General features: G+C 37.1%; 1 protein-coding gene across 1 annotated transcript; it reads left to right on the top strand.

Moving 5' to 3' along the window:
* Window positions 1-22: 22 nt before the first annotated feature.
* Window positions 23-23,119, top strand: LOC145980018 (ankyrin repeat and SAM domain-containing protein 6-like). The gene is made up of 11 exons (XM_083112988.1): window positions 23-227; window positions 3,451-3,678; window positions 6,560-6,757; window positions 8,007-8,195; window positions 9,198-9,447; window positions 10,737-11,018; window positions 15,015-15,162; window positions 18,080-18,227; window positions 19,240-19,411; window positions 20,650-20,860; window positions 22,558-23,119. The coding sequence occupies exons 1-11, from the start codon at window positions 152-154 to the stop codon at window positions 22,672-22,674; spliced, it is 2,019 nt and encodes a 672-aa protein (XP_082969114.1). The 5' UTR covers window positions 23-151; the 3' UTR covers window positions 22,675-23,119.
* Window positions 23,120-27,998: the final 4,879 nt, after the last annotated feature.

The following is a 27,998-nucleotide window of genomic DNA, read 5'->3' on the forward strand; positions in this document are numbered from 1 at the left end:
TTTGTTTTTTTTGCGAAAAACAAATACGGCATGCATGGAACGTTATGCACAATGGTCTTTAATTTTTAAATTCGTTACGTAGATATTGTTATTGCGTTTTATCATTTCGTTTTTTTTAAGCACATTGCCCGTTTATCTTTAAGCTAAATGTATGGATAATATCAAACACTTGTTATGTGCATGTCAAAAAGGAGACGTCGAGATAGCAGAACACTTGCTGGAAAGCGGTAATTTGCTAACAAGTGGTTATTAAATGTAGAAAAAGCATTGAGCGAAAAATAAAACAATTTACTAACATATACAATAATTGATTTACATGAGAACCTACTTAAAATTACGGTACTCTTGTTACTACTATTATTGAAAGAATTAAATGAAGGCACTTGTTTTAAATCTGAGAGTCCAATTCTTGATATTCATTACAATAGCCTATTGTCATGATGGGGTAGGGCTTGAATCTCCAAATCTTTAACTCCATGAGATAGGGCTTTGGTAGACAAATAACTGATACACCATGATGTCATTATATACAATAGGCTATTGTAATGTATATCAAGAATTGGACTCTCAAATTTATTTAATTATATAATATTAAATATTTTTTTTGTTTTTAATAATTTTTTGTTCTATTCATTTAGCCTAGACTACATGTTTACAGTTATTATCGTTACATGTAGTTTAAGTGGTTTTAGTGTAAAATTGATATCTTTTTCCATATACAGGGTGGTGCATATTGTATCTACCATCTTCAAATGACAACGGAAAGATGGTGAGTGCTTGTAGTAACTTTATATGGTCTTGAAATAAAAATATACACATAGGCATTTAATACAGTGTATAATATGGACAATACAGACATCAGTGCACCTTGAAAATAATATCCTCTAAATGTACTGTACAAGAAAATGCGGGAATGCTTTCATGGCATGCATCTCAACATATCCTGTGAAATAGCACGTATTTCATGGTGACTGGCAGTTCACTACATTATATGTGGCTCTCCACTGTCTAACCCACCTCAGAATGCTGTGTGGATCTGGCACAGAAGCATGGGCCCAAGTTCCTTTTGTTTTATTGCAATTTCATCATGCTACTAATGCAATTTTTACATGGTTCGATTTCAATGTACGTCTGTTAACACATACTGCGGAGTTTTAGCAGTTAAGGTTTTGTTCAATATATGGTTTCGTGGTTAGGTTAGGCAGGTTAGGTTTGGTTCCCTTAGCATTAAAATAAAGGGTATGACTTGAGATGACTGGACCCCTCTCCGATTTTCTTCATATTTGACATACTCACTAATCACGAATCTGAAGTTAAAAATTGTCGGTCACGTCTAGAAATTGCGAACCATTGGCACGTGGTTAGGTTAGGCAAACATAGTTAAAATTTGGTGTCGTGGTATGAACAGGAATAAATATATTTGGTTGTGAAACAAAAAATTTCGCGAAAATCGACAGTTTCCATTCCGAAAACTAACACCTTGTTTTCGCTTATTTTGCAATTTCTAGATGTTTCCAACAAATTTGAACTTCAGATTCGTGATTAGGAGGCCTCAATTAGTGAGTATGCCAAATATGAAGAAAATCGGAGAGGGGTCCAGTCATCTCAAGTTGTTCCAAATTAAGTCCCTAAATGCATTCTTCTAAGGTTCCGATTTACATCTACATTCATTCCCACACTTCTACGATATTTACTGTCGCTTGTTCGACGGAGAATATCTTGTCCATGAGAAGTGCGTAAGGTAATTTTCAAGTTGTTTTTTTCAACATAAATAACATTTTTCGAGTCTACTCATTACTTTAAAGAAGGTTCAAATTTCGTGTGACAATGATTTCCAATATTCTACGATAATTAGTATTTGTGCTAGGAGAAATCATAAAACAATCGGAACCGTTACCGATGCATGGCAGTCTTCATTGTTCTGCCGCAGTGTCTGGTGTCTCTTTGGATGAAGGCTTCCATCTCCGCAATCGGTGTCTGCACCGTCCAATGCTTCATGATATACTAATTGCCTGACTCCTAACTATCCATGGATGTAGGTATGCCACAGATGCGCACGTGCATTCTGGCAGGATTGCCAATTCAAATTGGTAGATTCTATATGCATCACCCTGTATATTCTCATATGTATATATTTTAATAGAATTTCAAGAATTGCATTTTTATAGTTAAATACTACTATTTCTTATGAGTAATTAAAAGTTGAAAAAAGAACAGCTTTGGAATTTTTTCCATGCATATCAATATTTGCTATAAAAACATGCACAGATTTTTTTAATCTCTTTTGGAAGCAAATTTAAACTCATTTAATATTTTAAAAAACAAATTAAAATAAAAGTTAATACACTCAACATTACTTTTTAAAATCTAATGGAAAAAATAAAAATATCATACATATATTTTAATGTTTTCCAAATTGCTGCACTATGAAAAATGTGATTTGTTTTATTTAAAACAGTGTTCAAATTTTAGTATTGATAAAAATGAAGACACTTTCATCTTTCCAAGTTGTGAAACAGTTGGATGGAACTGGAAACCACATTTAAAGGAAAAAAAAAAAACTTGCAGTGCTCAACATGGAAATCCCTAACTGGGGGCGGGGGTGCTTGGTCGAGTCTCAAGATATGCGGGAGAGTGCTTATGCAAATTATGCAAGCTGGGGGATGAAAATGTTTTTAACTGGACCACTGGCACCCCATCCCCCCCTCTTCGTGCATTGAACTCTTGTCTTTTCAAAAAGCAAATATTCGACTGGTCAGCCAGGATGATATACTACCCAAGTTGCCAGTTAAACCTGAATAATTATCTGTGATGAGGTTTTTTCCCCACTGTTTAATTGTAAAGTACTTAGACAGTAGGCTAATCTTTACCCTCAAACCAAAATAGGCATTACAGAATGTAACTTTCATTTTCGAACAAGTGTTCTTGGGTTACCAGCCAGGGTAAGTCTATGTTGGCTTCCAGCGTTTCGAGTGCATACATTGCTCTCATCTTCAGGGAATATAGAAATGGAGACCGGTGTAGGGTTAAATATATGACAGTTATGGTGCGGAGTTTGGATTCTGTCTTCTTATTGGCTCGTTCTGGATCCTGTTGTTCTTATTGGCTGCAGCTTTTTACGGAGGAGCGAATCTTTACTCCATGTCTTGCTACAATTCTACTTAATTTTCCAGAGGTTCGCTCCTCTGTAGAAACAAAGCTGCAGCCAATTAGAACAACAGGATCCAGAACGAGCCAATAAGAAGTAAGAATCCAAACTCCGCACCATACCTGTCATATATTTAACCCTACACTGGTCTTCATTTCTATATTCCCCGAAGATGAGAGCATTGTATGAGCTCGAAACGTTGGAAGCCAACATAGACTTAACCTAGCTGGTAACCCGAGAACACTTATTTATTCGAATCACGTCGCCAGGAAAGCTACAATTCCAACTTTCATTCTGTCAAGGTGTTGGTGTTGATTCTGAAAATGATGATGGCATCACCCCACTCCAAGTTGCAGCTGCACATGGAAATGAAGATGTGGTTGGTCTTCTTTTGGAGAGGAGAGCTTCAGTCGACAAGGAAAATAAACTGGGATGGACACCCCTGATGCAAGCAGCAAGAAATGGCCATGCTGCAATTGTGACAACACTCGTTGCTCATGAAGCTGATGTTAACCATTGCAATAAACTAGGTATTAGATGAAATCTTCATTGCATCACCATACAATGCAGAGGACATCAAGAACAACTTTCCTTAGTAATGTTTTTACTCATTGAGGTATCCTTTTGAAGCCACAAAAATGATGGTATGCAGCCATGGGACACAAATTCATGGTTGCCACTGTCATTTATTTTTCTTTCTGATAACTAAAAGCTAGAAACAGTATCATACCAGCAGAGAACATGCCAGTGCATCACACTCCAGAAGTCTGCACCTTCCTTTGATTGATCACACAGTCTGTTCATAGCCTACTAAAAATGTTGTCATTATCCAACAAGAAAATGTTAGTTGCAACTGTGAATCTTTGCTGCATAAACTTTCTATGTGTTAGAAAATACTATTTCCAAGATTTCTAGCATCAAAACAAAGCCTTAACACATTCACGCCAAGCTCTGGGAAAGGCATTTAATTCTGAATCTAAACTTAATAAAAATGTGGCCACCATCTTAAATTTTTGATTTTTTTTTTCAAAATGGCACCTTGGAGGCTGCAAATAGCGATTTTTTGTCAACTTTTTCAGCCTCGTGGATAGGAACACGACCTCTTTGAGTATTCCTGCTGGTGTCTTCTACTGATGACCCCCCATTGGTTCTCCAAGCATCCGAATGTGTTGGACCCCCTAGAGCCTTCGGTAATTTTGTACCCCGGACATGCTCTCGACTACGTCGATCGGAGTAGCATCGGACGTCCCCCAAAGTCACATGGTGCATCCCTTTTCGTTCTCCAATCAACAAGGGGGGAGAAAATGACAAAAAAAAAACAGAAAAAAACAACCTTAGTTGTTTACGGGCAAATACAAGCAGATGCCTTAAAACGACCGTGGTTCATTTACAAGCGGGAATATGTTAAGCAAAATGTTACTAAGAAAAGTTGTTGTTCTTGATGTCCTCCTCATGCCTTAAAAGTTTGTCAGTGTTGCATACTGTCATCTTGTACATAGGATGTGGTGGGTTTCCAAACTTTCTTGGTCTTTACGTCCTCGTGGTGTAATAGAATTTTTTGTGCAGTGCCAAATAAAGTGTTAAGATTTTTAGGTGCTAATATATCAGGCAAGGATAAATGTAGGTATAAATTCATGTGATGTGAGTTAGTTACATTTGAAGTTGAAAGTATTTTTTATAATGAAATATTACCTTATTTTTATTCATTTTGAAGTGCTTTTTATTGAAGATTGCCCCATATAATGTATACGAGGGTCACTATTTATATTTTGAGCCTAACAATGAAAAAACAGGAATTTGGCATTGAAAACTGCTTTATTGTTTTTTGAAGTATTCTCCTTTATGGTCAATACACTTTTGCATTCGTTTGAACCATTTGTCAAAGCAGTTTTTCCAATCTTCTTGAGACACCTCCATAATATGGTTTTTGAACGCATCAACGGCGTCTTCCGCCGACGAAAATCGTTGTCCACGCAATTTATTCTTGACATTCGGGAACAAGAAGAAGTCATTGGGTGCCAAATCAGGACTGTACGGCGGATGACCCATCAATTCGATTTTTCGACTGTTCATAAAGTCGGTTGTTAGACGAGATGTGTGATAGCTGGCTTTGTCTTGATGAAGAATGATCAGACGGCGTTTGTTTGTTTTCCGTATATGACCGAAGACCTCTGGCAAACAAATTGTTGTGTACCATTCAGAGTTGACCGTTCTACGTTCCTCTAAAGGCACAGTTGCCATATGACCAGTTTTCCCGAAAAAACAGGCGACCATTTGTTTCGATGTGCTTCGAGCGCGAACAACTTTTGTTGGATTGGGTTCATCTTGAAACACCCATACAGTTGACTGCTGTTTACGTTCCGGCTCATATGCATATATCCATGATTCGTCACCTTTTACAATCTTATATACGTCTTTTGAAGCACCACGATTGTATTTATTGAGCATTTGTTTGCACCAATTGACGCGAGATCCAACGAGAACATACCTTCTCACAGCTAAATGATCATGTAATATTTTATATATGCTGGTGGAACTAATGCCTATGGTTGCCTCAATCTCACAGTATGTCACATGACGATCTTGCAGTATTAGGTTTTGCACAGCATCAATGTTTTCCTGAACAACAACTGATTTTGGACGACCTTCGCGAATCTCGTCGGTGAGCGAATGGCGGCCACGATTAAATTCGTTATACCAGCGTTTCACAGTGGCAAAGGATGGGGCTTCATCGCCAAATGTGGAAGTAAGTTGATCGATGCACTCTTGTCTTGATAATCCACGTCGAAAATCGTAAAAAATCATCGCACGAAAATGTTCACGAGTTAATTCCATTTTATTGTTGTCGCGCAATCTCCAAGGCAACATAAACAACACAAATGAAGCTATTGACAAAACATTTGAAGTACGTTATGGTCAATAATGCCAGACGATTCCGTGCAAACGTCAAATCGCACCTAACTTCAATCAGTGTTGCCAAGGCTCAAAATATAAATAGTGACCCTCGTATATGTGTGGAGGGAGAGGGGGAGGAAATGGTAAACACCACAAAGTGAACTTTCCTACACACACACACACACATGTATTTGTATTGCATTCTGTTCTTATCCAACATTGTTTTTTCATTAAAACTGATTTTTTAATTGGATTTTCTTTTTCTGTATTTTTGTGCATGGTTCACACTGATTTGGGGAAATTGGAAAAATCAGCCTCAGTGAAAAGATAATGAAATTCAGGGAATTTCGAAAATAGTTTTCCAAAACCCTTTATTTCTTTAATTGCAGTTTATGGTTCTTACAAGCACATAAACACAATTTTTGCTGTTACGTTTCAGTAGCACACATTCACTCCCTTCATCAGTCACTTTTTTAAATTCATTTATTTGTTAATCCTTTTTCTTAAATTTTGCAGGTGTGAGTGTGTTGTGTATGGCTGCAGCAAGTGGTCAGCAGCAAATTGTGCGAAGACTCATTGACTTAGACTCATTTCAGCACTCGTTACCATCAGTTGTGTCTCCGTTGTATTTGGCTACTCTCAATGGAAGTAGCTCTGTTGTGCAGCTATTATTGAACAGAGCATTTGATCCAAATGTTACTTCATTTCATTCAGGTTTGCAATTTTTTTCTTATTTTTTTTTTATCTTGTATTGTAAGCAAGTATTGTTACTAATAATCAGCATAAGGCAACATCATAGTTGTGACAAGACAGCTAATCAGAACTGGGTGTTGTTATGCCATAAAGTTGGTGCGAGCCTATCAAAATGTTGGTGGTTTTACTTTGAATGTTGTCATGCTGTTTGCTTGTCATTACTTGTATAGGAATGTGTTTCATTTATTCTTGTTTTCATTATTTGGGTTTGATGATGTGAGTTAAATTATTTTTGTTGTCAAGAGATGGCGTATGTAGTCCAAGTATCAGCTGTTTGCGTGTGCGCCAAGACAAGAGAACGGTTAGCGAGAGAGAAGCAACATGGCGCGAATCGCGGTGACATGCAGCTGGACATTACCAAGAACAATCGTCGTCTGATGTGATCAGTATTGCTTTTCAGTTATTCTTCAATGTAGTGCTTTACAGGTAGAATATAGATATCTTAAATGAACCAGCGTGTGCTTTTGGGATTGTGTTTTCTTCCGAGAATCAACGCAACTCCCTACATTACTTTTAAGAATTTTACTGGTAGGACTTGTATAAGAGGACAACCATATCCATCAACAGGATTGTTTTTCTAATAATGGGTAAACAAGGCATTCTTTTCTTCTGTGAGGATTCTATAGAAGTCTAAATTGGCAGTACTTTCTAATAATTACTTTTATTTCAGTTATTTTACCCTGCTTTTCTACCTCTTTGTTTTAATTGTGACAATGAGGATGAATCAAGAACTGATGAAATGGATGATTGACAGACACAATGATATCCATGACTTAACCAGTGTTCAAATCTGGGACCTCTACCTTCATAGCATTAGCACATTACATCATCCATGTGAACTATCATGCTTCTGAAATGAAAACATATTGTGCAGCCTCTAGGTGGTACTCAACTTTTCTTATTGACTGCATATATCCAATACTAAAGGTGTCATTCATCTTGTAATTTGCAGTTCTTACAAGCATATAAACACACAATTTTTGACGTAACGTTTCGGGCGAACACACGCTTCGTTCATCACAAATTTATTCTCAAAATTCTAAATGTCTAATGAAGGGAGTGTGTGTTCTGAAACGTTAAATCAAAAATTGTGTTCATGTGCTTGTAAGAGCATAAGCTACAAGGGGAATAATTCTACAATGCAAGTATTGCATACATGCAAGAAAACTAATGTCACCACAGGCAAATGTTACTTGTATATTTTTCGCAGGTGTAACTCCCTTGATGGTGGCAGCGTCAGTAGGAGACAAATTATCGGCAAAGTTGCTGCTCGAGCGAGGCTCCGATGCTAATGCTACCAATGCCCTCCAAGAGACAGCGCTTGATGTAGCCATCGCCACTGGCAACTTGGAAGTGAAAGCGTATTTGGAGAAAAGAACCAAACGGAAACCACAAACAGGTATTGTATCCTTTGCTTTGTGGATCTCTGTTATTTTCTTTCATTTTTTACGAGGTTGAAAATTTTCTTATCAGCTTTGCAGTACATCATCATTACAGTATAGAATTTACATGGCACTGCTAAATTCATTGATTGTGAGTCTCTCAAATTAGTTTGTAAAGTACTCAGAATTTGTACTTTATAGAAGAAAATATAAAAACAAATACATTTGTTTTAAAAAATTTAGTTGGCAATGCAGCACAGAAGTAATTTTGTTGTTTGTTTGTTTTAAGGCTAATCTGGGCTGGATCTACAGTTTGAAGTGAATTCCAAACAATTGTGTCTCCACTGGGAATCAAACCTGGCTGCCCTTGAATACAATAAGACATCATGACACTGTGCCATCGAGAGGGCCATAGTAGTCGTTTATGACTCTTATTTCTTATTTCTCATTGTGTCAGCCTCCCTGATGGTGCAGTGGTAGCGTCGTCACCTTGTAATCAAGGGGTCCCGGGTTCGATACCCGGTGGAGGCACATAGTGGTTCAGATCCCACTTTAAACTGTAGATCCAGTCCCAATTAGCCTTACTGTGCATAAAGTTGACTTAAAACACCAAATCAATCAATCAATCAATTCTCATTATGTCAATGCCTCGAGTGCATCTTCTTCATCAAAATGTTGGTAAATAATTGAGCCATACCATATATGAAATATTAGTGAATATTTCACTGTTCACAATAGTTGCCAGTTTTCTACTTATTTTCTTTGTGAATATATATAAATCACAAAACAATCATAAAGCTAGATTGATTCTTTTTCAATTTTATGTTATAAATTGTATACATAGAAATATTGGTAAATTTTACAACAACCTGCTAAACACTTCTTCATCAGATAATTATCACTAGCGACCAGTTAGTTGCCTCCAATGTGCCAGAAGATTACTTTTGTATGCTCTCTGAATGTAACTGGATGAGACTTGTGATATTATATGGGTATTCTATTTTTTTTTTTTTTCATAGGTGTTCTCACTTCAAAGGGTGATATCTTCCAGGCAGTGAGGAATAATGACATTGTTCTTGCACATATGCTGCTGAGAGGCTGTGACCATCTTTCGAATGCAGAATCAAACATCGGCATTACCCCCCTTATGATGGCAGCGGTGTATGGTAATTTAGAAATCTCCATGCTGCTCTTGCGTGCAGGTGCTGATGTTAACAAGCAGGAAAGAAGCAGTTGCTGGACGGCTCTCATGTTAGCCACGTACCAAGGGTAGGGTTCATTTCTCTTAACCAGTTTGTATTAGAGGGCTCCTGGCCTGTGGTTCTTACAGTTCCTGCTTGGAGCTCCACAATTTCATTGTTGGCCCAGCATGTTGATGACAATTGGGTGTTCAACTAAAAAGCTGCTGGACAGATACTGACCACTCAATGTTGTTGCACTTTGTAGTGGCACAAAGGACGAAGTAAAATAAAGCAAAGCAATCAGTCCTTTAGTTTCTCTCAAGCAGTCACATAAATTTTATGATGTAAGATTCTTGCTAATTCTCTCCTCCTATGGGCCTATGTTAACATCATTTATATAACTCGATTTAGAATTTTTTCTCACTTTTAAGGATAGTCAAATCCAGTTACATTATGAAGTATAAGTCTTGAAGCTTTCCTGGTGGCAAATGGAAAAAAAATTCTCTGAGGCTATCTACTAAGTGAGATGTAGCAAGGTTACCATTCTCACATCACTACCATGAATTTGGAAGTGATGTTAGCTCTCGAAAGCTTGGAAACCTTGCCGTATCTCACCTGGTCGATAGGCCGAGAGAATATTTCCATCAGATAAATTATTTCTGAATACAATTTTTTTTTCCATGCAGGAGAAATCTGAATATCAGATATTTATTTGGTTTGTAGATTATTTTTTTACTATCCTTGCTCACTTCACCCATCTCTCACACTATAGGTTCCAAAATGGTTTCTATGCTAGTTGAATATTAGGTCTCTTCTGTCTCAAGGGTATAATAATTCCTTTGTTTTTTTGCAAAAAACTCACTTTTGTCAACTCTCAATTTCACTGACACACTGTCACCATCCAGAAGTGGTTGTTGTCAAATAAGTTATTAAAGTAATTTTTTCCCAAAAGACCCACAGAATTATTATATATTTGTGTAAGAAGAGACTCCAACTGTGCGTTGCCTTGTAGCCAAAGCATCCTGGGTTCAATATCTGGTTGAAGCACATAGTTGTTCAGTTTGGATCCCACTTTAAACTGTAGGTCCAGTCCTGGTTAGGCTATCTGTGCATAAAGTGGGCTTAAATAAAAGAAAACAAAAATTTACTTTGGGACAAAAGATGATAAGAGGAGTTCATTTGTTTTTGAGTCTGGTTTATGCACAAAGACTAACTGGGACTGGATCTACAGTTGAATGTGGGAAATGAACCTGGCACTCCTTCATTGACAATGTTGCCACTACCTTATTGAGGAGGCCTAGATAAAGAGGGCAAAAATACACTAGAGAAAGTATCAATTTAATTATTTTGTGCCTGATATATTTACATACATTTTAGGCAAAAGAAAATTATCCATCTGCTGCTTGATGTGGGTGCAGATGCTAATCTTCAGACTGCAGATGGCTGCACAGCATTTGATATAGCAATGCTTGTGGAGAACAGTGATGCAGAACTTATCCGTGCACTTGCATCTCGATCATTGTGTGTGATGGGGCAGCTGTCTTCCTTTTCACCTTTGCAGAGAAAGAAGCGACCGCGAGCTGCAAGCGATTCAACCCTTGATGATGATGAAGACAGTAATCAAGGAATCAAAGCATGGTGGTACAAGATGTCAAGCAGGTAAAATGAATTACTTTGTTATTATTTGATTGATTGATTTAGTTTATTTTACTTTGCGTTTTGTGCCTCTTGGCTAATTTGCAAAGATGGAGATGAGTGATGAAATGATGAAATTGATGAATGGACATTCACAAACAACCAAGCCCAAGCGGGATTTGAACCCGGGACTCTTGGCATTGCAGCACGATGTGCTAACCACTCGGCCACAGGGTCCGGCTGTTATTATTTGGTAGTGATGGTGGTATAACACATTTTTTTTCAGATACAGAAATCTAACATAAATATATCATTTTGAGAGTAACATTAATTTGCTAAACACTTTGCCATTTGTTTTGTAGGGGGTGTGCAGGATCGTAATTTTCTGGTTGGAACAGAATTAATTTTTTTTAATTCTGAATTTTGGGATGGAAAATTTTTACCATTTCCCAACAGAATGTGAAAATAAATGTTCCATATTCCCTGATATTGCGAAAATGTTCTATTCTCTGCACTTTTTCTCCTTGAAGTGATCGTTTTTACATTTCTGCAATGAAAACAGCCATTCCCAAGATAGATATGACACTTCATAGTGGGGAAATCTTTTCCCAATCTTGGTACAAACATTTTGAGATCTTGTCCACTTGCAGTCTTTTTGTTAGGAAATTTTCCCCTATACCATTAAGTACCGATATAATGATGCCATGAAGAATCTGTATAGTTTATTCACCTCCTTAATTAATGTATGTAAAGAAATGTTTAGAAATTTAGTTACACTACCCTAGAGTCGTTTTCACGTTCAGAAGACACAACGGCGCTTATGGAGAAACCGCACAGTGTTGCCAATACAGCGCTAGCTCATGTCACCGGGAAATGATGACCTTCCTTCACAATGAAGGTGTTACATATTTTGTATATATAATGATAATTATATGTAATTATTAATATTAATATTATACTGTGAACGTTACAGTTACCCTTTTTACTATGATCCATTGCGATCACTACACACGCGAGTGTAATGCACGAATATGACACTTCAGAGATCACTTAAAAAAGTAAAAATCACTGAGAGCTCACACAACTGAAAACACTTTTTCAAGAGAGGGAAAAAGTCTAAACAGACCAAAGCAGATCTCTCACTCAAGTAAGGGGAACCTCGCACATGGGTTAGATTCAAGTTGCAACCCAAACAAACAAATGAGTTATGGCCCAAGTGAACTGATAAGACGTGAATGACTCAAGCAAGGCATGTCATATTTCTATCTTGAAGCCCCATATTTTGTCACGTGTTGGAAAGCCTTTCAAAGGTTAATATGGTGTCTATGAATTTATGTGTACGTTGGAAACTGAAAGGTGATCTTCATTTCAGTATTAATGTCGACAGTAATGTAAACAAAAACAACGTGTATTTGCGACAGCACTAATGTTGCTCACAACAGCAGCATTGGAAATAATTGTCAATTATTAAATTTAAGTAATTTCAATTCTATTATAACTAACTGCATGAAGTTCATATTTTTACTGAATCGAAATAAAATAACTCGAAAACTTGGTGGTGATTAGCCGGAATGCTGCAGTGAGTCAGCTTAAGATGGCCAGACAACGTCTCCTTACTTCGCACGCGGTTCGGGTTAAAACGAAACTCCAAATGCATGGAAGTAATATTTCTGGGAACCTTTGAGTGGTTATAAAAAATAATTTCATTATTTTCTCCACAACTTTGTTGCTGGAAGTTTTTACTTGGAATTACAGAACAAAAAATGGCCAGCGACAACATTTTCTACTGCACGAATATAAAAAATCTCCACATACTTTATTTGAATATTTTTTAATGCAAATATGCTTTAAAGTATTGATAAATTCTGAGTACCACCGTCACCTATGACAATTAAAAAACAGTGTCAATTTTTTTCATAATGAAAGCTTCAATTTTACGGCATGTTTCAACGTTAGGAATGAAAATAATGTAAAAATTGTGTTTTCACAGAAAATTTGCATTTTTAATTTATCTAAAATTATGTAAGCAAGTTACCAGTTTTTTGTGTTCACCATCGTATTCTCTACAAAATTTCCTGCAAAACTGCAGGTACCGATTTTACTTAAGCTAAATTTGTAAATCCAGAAATTTCACAACAGCGCGCTCGTATTTCCCATAAGAAAAGCATTGCCCATAAGAGCCCATTGTGTCTTCTGAACGACTCTAGTATATGAATTAACTTTTATGCTTAAAATGGCAGCCACGTCAGTGGCTGTGTATTTTCAATGGTGGATTCATGATCTTGCCACCAAGAATTTCATATCCTAGCCCCAGCATGAATGTGGATGTTCCAAGCTAAAGCTGCTTAAAATAGAAAAAATGCAACAACAGCATGGGCAAATTTACCACTACATTGATATGCTTATTTTGTTTGACATTAATATTGATTTGTTTTATTTTACTTCACTTTTTGTGCCACTTTTGGCAAATTTACGAAGATAAGGAGGAGTGATGATATGATGAAATTGGTGCATGGACACTGTTACCATCCTGCCCCCCCTCCCCCCCAACAGTTTACCTCCGCACCCGAGGTTCGATGCACTTCGTACTCGGCTCAGATTTATCTAGGGGTATCTTTCTTTGTACGACAATGCACGTGGGTTGCTACAAGTCAACATAATTTTATAATTAACTACAAGAGGCAACGGATAACCTTTGCGAAACCTTATTGCTATAGGGGGATAAATTACCTTGTCCAGCATCTGTGAAATTAAAAACGGAAATTTTGGATATTTTCTATAGTTTAATTAACGTTAAAAATTTGAAGTATATACAAGTCGTATCCGAACATTCATTTCTCTAATTATCGGGCCAAAACTCTAATTTTGATGTTGGAAATCTTTATTGTTTGTACCTGGATGCTTTACATTTCATGAATTACATCTGAAGTACGCTTGTCACAAGGTAGACTCGCATTACTCCAAGAAACGTCTTAACAGGCGCGAGGTCGCCCGACGCGTACATTTCTCAACCTCCACGGTGACAAGGCACTAGGCTGCCCGGTGCACCGTAATTACTTCAAAATAACATCCAGTACAAACTACCTTTTTACCTGTAAACTGGACACCAAGGCACTAGCTTGCCCGGCAATCCAATCTCTTACAGCATCCGTTTCGGGAGACCTGTCCTCCGGTCCTAGCTGACTGAAGCAAAAACAGCCTCTCCCTTCCAAGTCTAAGTTCCAACAGCCGACCTCCCCCACTCTCATCTGGGAGTTTATATACGTTTTGTTGGTGTCTGTTGCCAACGGCCCTTCTTTCAAAATTTTTAATCTCTAACAGCTAAACTGCCCGCCTATCTTTTGAACGTTCGAAACACGAAGAAAGAACAGAGAGCTACATGGTATTTATACATGGAATAATACGAACCTAAAAATACATAATAAATTGATTTACACTAATAACACATATATATGTTTATACACATAATTACCTAATTAATTAACATATTGATAAAATATTTAAATAAGGAAAAAAAAACACTGTTGCCCTGACACGGGGGCAGGGTAACAACACTCACGAATATCCATGCCCAGGCCGGAATTTGATCCTGGGACCCCTGGCGTCATAGTGCTATGTGCTAACCACTCCGCCACTGGCACCAGCTAATAGATTAACAGTTTAACAGTTACTATCATTCATTTTGGTTTATCTCATCACTTCTCTACATAAAATAGATTTTGAAAACTAAGGATTAATTGTAAAATATCACTTTTCTTGATGTATCACCAGCATTGTGAACCCCTTGTTTGTAGATATAAAGCCAAAATGGGGTATGTGTCTTCTGTAAAATATTTTGGATGATTATGATGTAAAATTGATACATACTCTGAAAACTTACAAAGAGGATTGTACCAGTTTCTCCTGAAGGAAAAATGGAAAAGGTCACCAGAAATTACTAGATTTCAGCACATATTTAAAGGTTTTTATCAGGTTTCATGTACATGACTTCTCATTTTATTAATATTTTTGTCTTCATAGGTTCAGACATTTGAAACTGGGCCGAAGTAGTTTATCTCCATACAGATTGCAGATACCAAAGTCACCAACTGTAAATAGATTTTATTCTTCAGGTGTATTTTTCAACAGTTGTGAAAATTTTACCATTAGTAAGGCAATGGAATCAATGGTAAGTTTACTTGTTATTTCTAATTTTTTTAGACTACGTATTAGCACAATAAATGGTCTTGGCTTAGAATTTTTTTGTTATGAATGGACTATGACATTACATTGTACTGGTCTGATATAAAATTATGTATGTTCAAATTCAAAATCAAATTTTATTTATTAAAAGGAAAAGTACTGCCTGTGCCTGTTCTCACCCCTAACCCAGTTCATACATATAACTCATGTTACCAAAGCAAAAAGGTACGTAGAAAAGAACAAAGATGAAATAAAAATAAGAAGACACACACACAAAAGAAACTCAGATACATTTACACACACACACACATGCTAAACATTTCTGAGCAGGAGATTCGTACAAGGATATTGTAATTGATATACATAATCATGCTGGTTTTGTGAGGTAAGATAGAACAATGTATAGATAAATATATTACATTATAATATGGTTCATCTGAATGGTTCATTAACCTCCTTAATTAATGCATTAACCATGCAACTGTAGTGAATTTTACCTCAGAAAAGGAAATTGTGTATTTGGACATGAACTTTACAAAACTGGTTCTTTATATCTTTACATTTACAAGTAAAATTAGGGATAGGACACATTATTTGGTTTTGGTATTATTTGGCCAGTTGAAGCATATTGGTTTAAATACCAATATTTTTTTATTGCTCCAGGGTTCCCAGTAATCCTGGAAAATCTAGAAATGTCAGGACATATTTATTAAATATGAAAATGCTTTAAAATATGGTGTTTCATCATACTAGGCCTTGGCTTTCATGGTTATGTGCAAAACATATACTGTGTCTTAGTGGGTGTTCAGGAAATTTATTTACAAATACCTGGAAAACTTGGAAAAGTCAGGTTTTAGCAAAATAAATCAACCTTGTGACCCAACATTTGTAAATTTCACATTTCACAATTAAACCATTTTGTTATTATTTTCGTATATGTAAATGTATAATTCATGTATCTACCAATATCAATTAATCTGCACCACCACTGCAATCAGGCATTGATTAATGTTTTGCATCCATAAAAAAAAGTAGGGTGCTCCCCTGTGCTTTGCACCATGCCATGAAGGTGTATATGGGGTGTGGAGTTAGGGCCCCACACTTTCTTGATCACAGCCGAAGGTGAGGGTGATGTGATCAGCACCATGTCCCTGGCTGCCTTTTCTCCACCAGGTACCCACTTTATACGACGCTGGGTGGGCACCGGAGCCACTTGAACAGATGGGAAAAATCCAGGTTCTCTCCTGCCAGGGATTGAACCTGGGTTTTTCGCTTGGTATTCTGAACTACCGTGGCTTGTATCACATCCATGCTTTTTTAAAATTAAATACAGGGTTATTGTACTGTTTGGTAATTCTCTTTTATGAGAGATGTGTGATTTTCATCATTATTTTAAACTGTATAATTAACCGTGTATGAAGAGAGAACATTTTTGTAATACAGGGTTCCACTGGCCTGGAAATCCTAGAAAACGCAGAGAAACCTGCCTTTAAGTGAAAGATCATGAAAAATCGAGGGAAATAAAGTTGTTTTTTTTATTTGGAAATAAAAGTTCATTTCAGCTTTTTCTTGAACCACTTCCTTGCTGTGAGATATCTTCTTCTTCTTCTAATATATAAAAATGGATGTATGTGTGTGTGTTTGTTCCGGCATAACTCTTGAACGCCTGGAGCGATTTCAACCAAACTTGAAACACGTATCACTTGCAATCTCAAAGAAAATACTGTAGGGGTAGGACTGGGGTCCTCCGATATACTTATACTTATGTACGGGCCTCACACCAGCTTTCGTGACATCACAAGATTAGTCAAGTATAGTCCATTTACAACATTTAACATGTAAAACGACCGATATTAGTGTGGAGTCCATACTTTTCGGGGACGCTAAGATGAATAGTGGCACTTCCAATGCCGTTCAACACCAAAACACCTCTGGCACAATAGGGGTGGGAGTGATAAGGGGGTGACATGTAAAATGACCGATATTAGTGTGGAATCCATAGTTTTCAGGGTTGCTAAGATGAATAGTGACACTCCGAGTGCTGTTCAATTTACTTAGTCTTAATCCTGGAGGTGGAACTAAAAATGTTGTTCATAAATTGTTGTTATATTTATATTATAGTGAATTTGTAAAAGATATTATTTCATAATTTGTATACTGTACTTATACTTTTAAATACCTGTAAATAAAATTAGTTACATTTTATTCTATAGTTAGAATTCATTAAACACCCGGGCAACGCTAGATAATCAGCTAGTTTTATATAAAAATGTGCATAGTATATTTTTTGTTCATGAACAATATTGATTAAACTTTATTCTCTTGAATAGCAAGTGCAGTTTAACACTTACTGGTTATTAGCATGTTAAAACTGCAGGATGATCTGGAAGTTTATTTTAAAATTTACTGGAAAACCTGGAAAAGTCAGGAAATTTGTTTTGCTAAAATGAATGTTAATCTGAGTTGATTCGTGTTTGAAGTGCACTATCCACAGTTGGTTAACCAGGATGGATGCTTTCTTTCAATATGTTTATTTTCTTATTTTCCTTTCGCTTCTCTGCTCCTTTTGGCTAATTGCAAAGATATAAATGAAATTGTGAATATGTGAAACTGATGAAGGGATATTTGTAAGGGAACACCCATGCCCTGTCAGGACTCAAACCTGGATCTCTCTTGAGTCAACTGCTCACTGAGACAGCTGCTTTTTTTTTTAAAGATCCACTTCATTCAAAACCTGTAGATGATGATGAGACTTTCGTCTTGGTAAAAGAACCTAGTTTGATGCATTTCAAATGAATAAAATTCTCTTATACCTTTCATTTAGGAATGCAGAAAAATAGCAATACATTTCCTGTTTCCCACTTCTTTAAGAAAAAGAAATGATTGTACCTTCTTCATCTTAGGGCTGTGGAAATTTAACAATGAAATTGCCTTCAGATAAGATGAAGCCTGTCGTTCCCCCGCTGCTCACAAAACCAAAGAGGAAGGGTCATGGCTATGCAAAGACAATGATGCCTCCAGGAAGAAAACTTTCCAGTCAAGATTTTCCAGGTTAGTGGCATCAGTATACAGGGTGTCTCAAAAGTAATAGCGCAGGAAAGTACCCGATAATAGAAGCAAAAAAGTCTCAGTAAACATGGGTCTGCAAACGAGCCGTTTTCGAGATAATCGCGAATGTGTGATTACAAGCTACCACTGACTTCATTGTTTGTAAACGTCATCGAAGTTGGTAAAATGCTTTCGAACACCCCCAGTTCATTTCGGAATTGGTCACAAGCATGTACAATTATCTGTACTAATTGTATCCATCCTATTTGATTACAACGCCACCTCTCGGAAATGTTCTGTTTTGTAAAGAAAGAGCAAACCTCGGACCGCGCAAGGAGTAAAGCACTCGGTGTTTACAAAATGCAATCAGTGACGGCTTGTAACCACACATTCACACACATTATTAGCATTTTACCAGCTAGGATGACGTTTACAAACAATGAAGTCAGTGGCAGCTTGTAATCACACATTCGCATTTATCTCGAAAACGGCTCGTTTGCAGACCCATGTTTACTGAGACACTTTTGTTTCTATTATCGTGTACTTTCACCTGTGTCAGTTTGCGATATTACTTATGAGACACCCATGGCAGTATTTAGAGTGGGTGGTGCCAGGATTAATCATCTAGGGGTGCTGAAGGGGTGCGGAATGAAATTTAGGGTGTGTTATGTTGAAAATAAAGAAAACCTGTAACATGCATGCATGTTTTAGTCCCTTAATCAAATATCAATCAATTTTTAGTACGCATCTATGATAATATGCTAATGAAACTGAAAAATACTAGCGACTTGCTTCACGTCCCCCTGGTGCCACCCCTGGCCCCTCCCCTTTAACTCAAAAGTTCCTGCCACGTCATGGGATCTGCAAGGACCTTATTTCCACCACTAAAACTCCCTTTTTATCACTGTCACCAACCTGTCCCTTAAGTATGCCAATATATTGAGCTCCTGAAATCAGACGCAAGAGACATTTTCCTACAATTACAATCATAATATAGATTGCTCTTTATTTGCAGCTCACACACCTTTCTCCTCCAGTGAGTGTTCCTGGGGTAATGAGTTGCTTTCCAACCATGAATATTTTCCAGAGATTGTTACCAAAGAACCTGAAAGGCATTTGAAATGTTCTATTGAAGCTGACAGGAGACGGAGGATATCTATAATGGAATGTGCAAGTAAAGATCAGAGGTGAGCGAACTAACTATATTACTATCAGGGATGTCATGTAAGAGTCAGGGAATTTCTGTAAAATATTAAAAAACTGCTAATATTAAATGTGGTGGTTGCACAAAACCTACAGTAACACAATCATACACATTAATAAAGGAAGTGAATGAGTTATTCAGATTCTTAATTTTATATCATATCAGTACAGTATTGCTTGTTATTATTGATAAAGTTTATATCAAGATTTCAGTATTGAGACTAGGGTTGAGCTGATACCACTGCTGATATATCTGTCAGTTGAAATTTATTCACGAATACTGGCTGATACTTTTCTGAAGTCTTGATATATTAAAAGGTCTGCAAAATTGCCTCACCACATTTTCATGGGGTCTAATATTTCTCCCGGTCACGAAAAATTTTCATCTATTTATACCAGTATTGCATAAAAATGGATTTGTTATTAAATGACAACTATTTACAATTCCAAAATAATTCTATGAGTTAATTCATCTTATATGTATATATTGAATGCATTGTGAAATGTTTTTTTTCTCATTTATGGTTGTTACAAGCAAGTAACAACAAAAAAGACTAGATAAGAAAGTTTCCTAACTGCTTCAGAAGATATGGAAAGAAGAGTGAATGAAAAGATAGAAATCACACATAATAAGAAAAAACTTCCTTGAAATAGTAATCATTGAGAAGAAAAATTCTTTGAATGTTTAAAGCAAAACTCTAGGAAAATTGATGTTGGATAAACGCAATGGAGAAAATTTATCTCTATACATATCTTCTCTCTCTCTTTTTCTCATGCACACAGACGTGCACGAGCAAAATACACACACATAGAGATTTACATGCATGCATTCGCAGGATTAACCCTCAAATGCATAGCATTACCATATGGTAGCGCTCAACATTCGGACACTTTCGTGCATTTCGGGTCTCCCCGATGTCTACTTTATGCACAGCACTAAGGCTAATCAGGACTGGACCTACAGTTTAAAGTTGGATCTGAACCACTATGTGCCTCCACAGGGTATCAAACCCGGGACCTCTTGATTATAAGGTGACGACACCACCCCTGAGCCATATGGTAACGCTATGCATTACAGGGTTAAATATAAGAGTTGTTGTCATGGGTATTTGTTGAAAGTGTTAATGGTTAGGCCCTAATTGAGGCATATTCATGCATGCTATAAAATACCTACAACTCCATGTTTCTTTTTACAAATCTTACCATTGGTATTATATTGCAGAGCTGTATCCTGTATTCATGTTCACACCAAGAGTTCTTCAGGCGAAATCAAAGACAACACTGTAGTACAAACATCATTTGCAAGTCAAATTCGAAATCTTCCATCTTCAGAGAAAGTTTCTTCCATGGTAGTTAGGCAAGAAAGCTCATTGGTGGCATTACTCTGTAAACTTCAGTTGGAGACATTAATTCCAATCTTCAGTGAGCAAGAAGTAAGATCTTTATATTTTAAAAGAACATTTTGCTTTGATGATTTTTATATGCATGTCTGTGCATACCTATATTTAAATTTAGTAGTGAATTTTTATATAGATAAGTAAAAAGATATAAAGGCTAACATATCATCTAAATAAATTATGTGTACTAGTATGAATAAAATAAATAAGCTGCTCAGGAGTTAAACTTGATAACTGTTCAAAATTGAGTTAACACTGGATTCAGTTGCTGTACAATAGTGAATAAAGTTCCTTCAATAGCTGGTAAGGTCAGAAACGCATGGGAACATCTGGGTAATCCCATATGCCTCGATGCAGTGGGTGAACTTTCACTTGCATTTTTCGCTTTTTCTTTTGTGGGTTATCAAGGTTTACTCCCGAACTGCTCAAATAATAAGGCAGAAAATAAAGTAATTGAGAAACTTATATAACATGTTGATATCTTATACTGTATTTGTAGTTCTCAAGGTCTGTCACTTGTATCTTTTCATTATGCAAAGCGTGTTATGTAATATTGTAACATTCCTCCTGGACAGTTCCTCACTCCTGCTCTTACATCCAGTGGAGTCTGAGTAAAACTCAGATACTTCCTCAGGATACTTGGTTCTGAATTGCTTAGTCAGGACTGGACTAGGATTCTAGTTGGAAATGATGCTAATGCTAGAATCGTCTGAGCTATTTATAACCTCTCCTGGGAGTCCAAGGGTGACTGTATCTCTCATGGAAGATCTGTGAGACTGCTGGAAATACCAGACAGTTAAAATAAAAATAATAGTACTCCTAAATTGTCAAAATTTCAGGGTTTTTATACCTGAATTTTTACTTTTCAACCCTCTTGATCCAAAAGTTATGGCATATTTAATTTTCATTGATGAAAATTATTTGATAATATGTTCATTGAATATTACAAATTTTAAAAGTTGAGATTCTATACTTTCTTTCCTTTTTGTTTCTTTTAGAAAAGAAAATTATTTCCAATTTGCATCCATTAGTGGATTACATACAGGTTAGTCGATACAGAAGAATTGAACATCCGTTTTCCTGTCACATGACGATTCCCAAAGTAGGAAAATACTGAGACATGCTGTAAACTACATATATTTATTTTAAACATACAGGGCCTTTACAATATTCATGGTGTGGTGAAGTAAATTCTGAGAATGTCATATAGAAGAAGTCTTTCACCAACACTAAACTGTACAAATCCAAATGTGTACCAGTTGAGTGCAGTGCCGTGATACCATCTCCATCCCAGATAACCTACAATAATGAAAGCAGTGGACCTTAAAAATTTATTGGTCACAAAAATAATATGTGGAGCACAGAACTCTTTACATACAATATTATATATATAGTATGATGATCAAACTGTTCACAACTAAAAACTGAGATCACTAATTATGAACAACAAAATGTGCAATTAAGATTATTTCTTATTTAATTGTGTGAAATACTATAGCCATGCCCTTGGTGCATTACAACTTTCTGAAAGCTATGTGAAAATAGTAGTTCAATCAGGGATCCAACCTTGGTTTTTGGACTTCTGCACCAATGAGATACCAAGCCTACCACACAATATTCACAACTTTTCTCTGTGTGAGATATTTTATGTACTTTTCAAGTAAATTAATTATATTTTCTGTTCTAGCTATTTCATATGGTTTGTTTAGTAAAATAAATTACTTTCTTTACAGATGGATCTTGAGACATTTTTTACATTAAGAGATTGTGATCTTCAGGAAATGGGTATTTTGGATGAGAATTGCAGAGAAAGAATAGTTGAAGCAATAACCACAATGCAGATATGCTGACAAATTATGTTGCATAATATATATATATTTGTATTTGAGAATGAGCTATTTTGGGATATATTTTTTGTGCTGAATTTATAGTGTTTATCAATTACATAAGTTTGATATTACAGAATTTTAAATGTATCTTTTAAAATAATCTTTCCGTTTTCATAATTTTTCAGTATTTTATACTTTTATAAATTTTGTAACAAGATTTCATGTAAATTGAACTAGTCATAGAAATTAATTACACAAATAAATTATTTATATTGTGAAAATTCGTCTTATAAAAATTCATATTATGATTTTTTTAAACACATTTAACAATCGGAAATTTAAAACTAAATAAGTTTTTCCTTGCCCTTCTTTCTCCTTCCCTATTCTGCAACCAGATAAATTTCAGTCAGCTGTGTTGAAATTGTTTCAGGCTTAATACATATAGTGATGTTACAATGGTTCTCTTTATCTTGTTTTGTGAAAGTTCTTTTTAAATTATGTAGAAAGCTTACCTATTGTTCAAAATTCAATCCAAAGATTGTATGTAATTGGAGTTGTACAATATATCGATATCAAAATTCCCATGGTGATCATTACCAATGTTCTAAGTACTGTTACATAAAATATGCCATCCCTCTGTTGATGGCACATTGTGTTATACCAGAAGTCCTAGATTTCAATCCTGGGTAAGGTATGATGTACATTTTTCTCATCATCTATTCCATCATTCATCTTCATTGTTTCAATTAACATTAGAAAAAAAAGTAGATTAGTTGCCTAGATCATATGCCTTCATGGCATGGTGCTAAGCACAGGGGAGCACTTTACCTTTTTTTTTAGATCATTGAGATCAATCCTATGAAGACTGATCATATCTCTAGCCGGCCCCCATGGCAGAGTGGTTAGCACATCGCACTACGATGCCAGGGGCCCCGGGTTTGAATCCCAGCCCTTTGCGAGTGTCCATTCATCAATTTCATCATGAAATCACTCATCTCCATCTTTGCAAATTAGCCAAAGTGGCACAAAAAGCAAAGTAAAATAAAGCAAATCAATCAATCAATCAATCAATGATCATATCTCTATTAAACTAAAACCAAACTTCGTAGAACAGCCTTTTGAGGACCAGAGCCTGCCACCGGCTTTTTCGGTGGTGACATGTAGTCAGTGCATTGAGTCCCATTGCTGCGGTTTTCTTATTTTCGAGACTATAGCCCACTTTTTCATATCTCTCTCCAATTGTCCTCATGATGCTGAGTCAACACTGAAATTTTTAAATTTTGTATCGGGAATCAAACCTGAGACCATTCACACCAAAGACAAAAGTGATAACCATTGGGCTATGTGGAGCCACGATGGTCTACCCTGTAGGGCATCTGACTGCTACGTTTGAGACCCAGCTTCGATTCCCGAAGTGGCTGATCTATGGTCAGAATTTTTCTGGCCTTATCTCTGCACAAAGCAGATCTGGGGTTCACCCATCCTCAAATAAATGGAGACCTTCAGAGTACAGGTGGCTCGAGCATGGTGCTGATCAGGTTATCTACAAAATGGCCAAGATCGAGAAGGTGTGGTGCCATAACCCCACATTACCATCCCCTCCCCCATATGTACCTTCATGGGATTGTGTAAACTGGAAGGGGAACTTTACCTTTACCTTATTTGCCTATGTTAGTATGCTCATATTATTGTAATTATTAATGTTGACTTTGTGCTATCTAGATACAAAGATTCAACAATATGTAGCTTCATTGCCATACACAGTGTGTGTACCAGTCTTGAAATCCTGAAGTCAGGGAATTCATTTTTTTCTGGAAATGTCAGAGAAAATTATTATTTTTTCTGGAAAAATCCATGTTTTTGTAGTAGTGCAGTAAAGTAGAAAAGTAAGAAAGGAAAAGCAAGAAAATTGAGCTTCGTTGTGGACACATTGTTTGATATATTTAAGTATTAATAGTTACAGTAGAAATGGTATGTTAAATACTTGAGGGAAAGAGGTCATATTTTGAACTCTTAATCATGTAGAAATCTACTACAATAGTATCTACCACTTTCATCTTGGTATTTGGGTGGGGAGGGTATTTAGTAGATGGTTGACTCGAGTAATGTATTACTAAATTTTACTGTAATCATGTATTATTTGCACTATAATTCTAAAAAAAAAAATATTTATTAATCATTACTTCATACATTTCAAGTATTGCATAGAGACTCATCCCTGATACCTGCATCCCTATCCAATAATCAATTACCATTTAGCTTTTTCATATTACTAGCTTTACATATGAAGTTGATTTTCTAAAATTTGTTTCAGTGGTGTTCTAAGTGTGCTGCTTAGCTAAAATATAGTGACCTTGTCACACACTATGTCCATGTACACTAATTGCCCGATTGATCTGGAAAATTTTGATTCTTGGTTTGGAAAAGTCATTTGCTACCAAGGTGGTGCAGGTAGAGTAATGGCACAGTATCTCAGAGACCTGACTTTGAGTCCTGGTCGAGCCTGCATTAGCAGACAAGATTTCACGCAGGTAAAACAGCAGCAGCAAAAAATCACACGAAGCCAGACCAACTCAGTAGCTCAGTGGAAAGAGTCGCGCAGAAGGTGGATCGGTGCTCTCTCCCGTAGCGTGTAGTTGAGACAGCACGCGTGTATTACGTAATCGTCCAGTCGTACATAACTGAAGTCTTGAAAATGGCCATCAAGCGAGTGAACACGTTGAAATTGAACTTTAGAGAAGTGAGAAATAAGCCCACGTCAAATGAACTACATCGCTGGATAAGTACGAAATTGAAACTGATACCAGAACAGGTTGTAAGTATAGAAGTAGACTATTATAGAAAATGTGTTTTTGTGAAATTATTGTCTAAAGTAACGGGCGAACAGTTATTACGTGAGTTGAAAGGAGTGTATTTGTATAATGATGATGACGGCGAACATGAAGTGATAATAACGTGGGTAAATGAAAATCATGTGATAGTGCAGCTGCACGTCGTGCTGAGTGAAATGTCAGATGAAGCAATATATTCTGTAATAACTAACTACGGACAGGTGATCTTCCTTGATGACGAAATGTACTCAAAAGACCACATATACCCAGTGAGAACCGTTAGAAAATTAGTAAAGATAAGCTTGTCCCATGCGATACCTTCATACGTTACGATCAGTGGCGGCCGTTATTGGGTCACGTACAATGGTCGAGAGCGTACGTGTTCCTACTGTGATGCGGTCGATCATTTCTTTAATCAATACCCTAGTCGCCAGAGGCCAACAGCATGCACAAGTGATAACTCGTATGCAGGGAGAGTGCGACACGCCCCATTCAACCTCAACAGCGCTGAAGAAGTGATACACAATGATCAGACAGTACTTCCAGTTACAATAACCAAGACTCAAACTGAATCAACTGTAGACTCCAGTTCTGACACAATACAGGATGTCCCTTTAACGCCGACCGAAGAAAATAGCACCCTGCCTAGTGTTAGAAATTCTGTCGATCCCATGGAGGTTCCAGTATCTCCCAATGACGAGACTACAATCATGCCGCTAAGTATCCATACTATGCAGATGACTCCTGTGGAAACGATCGAGAACTCACCACCAGTAGATGCAGTTTCTTTGCAGATGACAAACATGGACCTGACTCTAGAACCCCCATCATTGCCGACCTCATCTTCACCCATACTGGGAAAGAAGAAGAGGAAGAAGGCACGTAGCACAGACCAGAATCACACCCACCCGGCAAAGGAAACGAACGAACAGTGTTCACCATCGCCAGTGAAGTATATCCTGACCCCAAGTGTGCCCAACCCTTTGGAAACACCCCCCAACCCCACGATGACGAACACTCTAAATACCGATTCTTTAGAAAACCTGTAAGTACATGCAATGTTTTGGTTGTTTATATCATTAGTGTGTTATATGACGGCTCCTGTGTATTGTTTTGCCACACTAAATCTGAACAATCTATCCTCTACAGTCAAACACCATGCCATAACTGATTATATAAAGCAAAGTGCTCTCGATCTTCTTTTCCTTCAAGAGGTTGGTACAGACGATTTTACATGTGGCCACGACTACACTATATATAATAATTTCACATACAACACCACAGGTACTGCAATTTTCGTACGACAAGGTATACCTGTTAACAAAACTTTCCTGCAAATCTCTGGGCGAATTACGTGCGTTGAAATAGGTAAAATCTGGTTTTGTAATATCTATGCACCTTCAGGATCAGTGGCCCGTGAGGCACGAAACACTTTCTATGCAACAGAAGTGGCGACAGCTTTAGGGGGCAACCACCAACATATTGTCCTTGCTGGGGATTTTAACTGTGTGTTACGATGACAAGATCAATATCCAGGGTTTAACTCATCCCTTAGTCTCTCTACCCTGGTCGAGGCCTTTCACCTAAAAGATGTCTGGGAAACCAAGCACCCACAACTGGAAGGATTCACCTTCATACGTCCAGACTCGGTCAACCGATTAGACCGTTTCTATGTAAGTGCAAACTTATTACCCAAAGTGTCATTTATAGAGATTTTCCCACTTGCTTCACCAACCACCTCAGTGTGCAACTAGACATGGCAATCGACACCAAAACTGCAGTTTGGGGACGGGGATACTGGAAACTTAATAGTCAGATTCTTCAAGATGAACAATTTCAAACAGCCTTCAAACAAAAGTGGAAGGAATGAGAAAATATGAGCAGGCACCAAACTGACATCATTACATGGTGGGACATGTTCCTGAAGCCGTCAATCAAGCATTTTTGTATAGCATACACACGTATGATGCACACAGATTTCTATAAGAAATACAACTTCTATTATCGCATACTCCACGAGTTGACGACACAACTCATACGGGGCGACCCAGACCTGCAGTAACTGAAACGCATACAATCAGTCCTACTGAGGATGCACCACGAGTGAATGGCAGGTTTCGTGGTGAGAAGTCGTCTCCCAACAATTGACCCCCAAAAACAAGTCAGTATTGCCCATGCAAGCGCAGAACAGTGAGCGAAGTCTGAAAAAGAAACTCATAACGAGATTGCAACAAGGGGACGTATGCCTCACACAAGCCTCAGACATTCGTGCATGCCTATATGAACACTTTGCAGCACAATTGAAGGCATCCCAGGCGGAAGAAGAACACGTGTCATACCCCGATATCCCCACGCTATCAGGGGAAGATGAAGCCATCTTAAACCAACCGTTCACTAAGGAAGAAGTGGAAGCGGCCATCCAACAAGCTCAAAAAGGAAAAACCCTGGGCATAGACGGACTACCGATTGAATTATTTCAAACATTTTGGTCTACCATGGCAGACTTGCTTATGC

The sequence above is a fragment of the Lepisma saccharinum genome, chromosome 27 (assembly GCF_977018435.1).
Source record: "Lepisma saccharinum chromosome 27, izLepSacc3.1, whole genome shotgun sequence".
Classification (NCBI taxonomy): Eukaryota; Metazoa; Arthropoda; class Insecta; order Zygentoma; family Lepismatidae; genus Lepisma; species Lepisma saccharinum.